This window comes from Rhinolophus sinicus, linkage group LG06, assembly GCF_036562045.2.
Source record: "Rhinolophus sinicus isolate RSC01 linkage group LG06, ASM3656204v1, whole genome shotgun sequence".
Taxonomy (NCBI): Eukaryota; Metazoa; Chordata; class Mammalia; order Chiroptera; family Rhinolophidae; genus Rhinolophus; species Rhinolophus sinicus.
Window position 1 is genome coordinate 14,999,869 of NC_133756.1, and position 2,223 is coordinate 15,002,091.

The 2,223-nt window shown below is 45.2% G+C and overlaps 1 protein-coding gene across 1 annotated transcript; it reads left to right on the top strand.

Annotated features, from left to right (window-relative positions):
- Positions 1-1,275: 1,275 nt before the first annotated feature.
- On the top strand, positions 1,276-2,223 carry LOC109457851 (olfactory receptor 2A12). The gene has a single exon (XM_019751041.2). The coding sequence runs from the start codon at positions 1,276-1,278 to the stop codon at positions 2,221-2,223; it is 948 nt and encodes a 315-aa protein (XP_019606600.2).

Consider the following 2,223-nt stretch of genomic DNA (forward strand, 5'->3'; position numbering starts at 1 on the left):
TTATTATTTCATTCTTACAACTTCTTTTTGGATTTGATGTGCAGTTCTTCTAGCTCTTGAGATGGAAGTTTAGCTAATTAACTTTTAGCCTCTCTTCTATTCTAATATATGCATTTAAGTCATGAAAGAAGGAAATAAATTTCTCCTAAACACTAATAATGTTTTATTTTCATCATTTAGTCAATATACACTAATTTCCAGTTTGATTTTTCTTTGTCCAATATATTATCTAGCAGTGTATCCTAATTTCAAAGGAGTTGGGTACGTCCCCATTATATTTATTTTAAAATTGATTTTTAGTCAATTTTCTGGTAATCAGAGAATACATACTAAAAGATTTCCAAACTTTGGTGCCAGGAATCGAACTGGCAACCTTGTGGTTGAGAACCCGCACTCCAACCAACTGAGTCATCCAGGAGGCAGCTCAGCTCAAGGTGCCGTGTTCAATCTTAGTTGCAGGGGGTGGAGCCCACCATCCCTTGCGGGACTCGAGGAGTTGAACCGGCACCCTTGCGGTTGAGAGCCCACTGGCCCATGTGGGAATCCAATCAGCAGCCTTCGGAGTTAGGAGCATGGAGCTCCAAACGCCTGAGCCATGGGGCTGGCCCCAAAAATATGTTTTTAAAAAATACTAGTCCATTTGCATTTGAAGTAATTATCTATATACCAAAGTTCACATTTATCATCTTTCCCTTTATTTTCTAATTGACCTACCTGTTTTATATTTTAAGTAACTTCCTGCGGCTATATCACAATGCCCCTCTAGCGCCCTCTATTGACATTTTCAGTTGACAAAACCTGACATTTTCAGTTGACAAAGGAAAAATATAGGGTGAGGAAAGAGGCTTGTCGCACATCCAGACAAATGGTTTAAGGAAGATGGAAACTCCACCCCTAAAGGTTTGGGGGCTGGAATTGATGCGGTGTGAACCGGTTGTGCTAGGCATGTGAGTGACCAGTTTATCCACTTAGGGGTGTGGAGTAATACTGGGGAGATTGCATATAGCAGTTTACTGTTTTAAGGCATTGTGTTAGGTGCTTGATATACATTGCCTCTACTCCTCATAAAAACCCTGACAGATGAGTAGTATTAGCCATATTTTACAGTTGAGGAGACTGAGGCTTAGAAAAGTTAAGTAACTTGTTCAAGATAGCAGATGATAGTGGGGCCAGAATGAAAATCTTAGCCTGTTTGCCTAAAGAATTGACATTCTTGCTAAACTACCATACTTTAGATGACTCTTAAATTAGTGTGATTCTCTTATAGGTCCCACCATGTGGATGCCTCCAGGGCAGAACCAAAGCTGGGTTTCTGAATTTATCCTGCTTGGCTTCTCTAATGACCCCACATTCAACAGACTCCTCTTTGTCGCCTTCCTTCTCCTCTACCTGAGCTCAGTCCTGGGCAACGGGCTCGTCATCACCCTGATCTGCATGGACACCCATCTTCACACTCCCATGTACTTCTTCCTTTGCGTCCTCTCCTTGCTGGACGTGGGCTACGTCACCACCACCATGCCCCAGATGTTGGTGCATCTTCTTGCACATTCTCAGACCATCTCCTTTGCTGGCTGTTGGCTACAGATGTATGTGTTTTGTGCCCTGGGCCTGACCGAGTGCACTTTCTTTGTAGTCATGGCTTATGACCGATACGTAGCCATCTGCTACCCACTGCATTATACTGTCATCCTCACCTGGGGTCTGTGCACACGGCTGGCAGCTGGGACTTGGGCCTGTGGTTTCTTCCTCTCTCTAATCCATACTTTCCTCACCATGAGGCTGCCATACTGTGGGCCCAACGTGGTCAACCACTACTTCTGTGAAGGCCCCTCAGTACGAAGCTTGGCTTGCGTGGATACCCACCTCACTGAGAAGGTGGACCTGGTTATCAGTGTGTTCATGGTTGTTGCCCCTCTTTCCCTCGTTTTGGCCTCCTACATCCATATTGCCCAGGCCATTCTCAGGATCAAGTCCATGGAGGGCCGCTGCAAGGCTTTCTCCACCTGCGCTTCCCACCTGACTGGGGTCACATTCTTCTATGCTCCAGCCACTTATATCTACATGAGGCCCAACTCCAGCTATTCCCATGAGCAAGACAAGCAGATCTCACTCTTTTACAATGCCTTCACTGCTCTGCTGAACCCTATGGTCTACAGCCTGAGGAACAAGGACATCAAAGGGGCTTTTCTCAAAGTCATGGGGCAGGGTAGGTTGGCCTGTTGA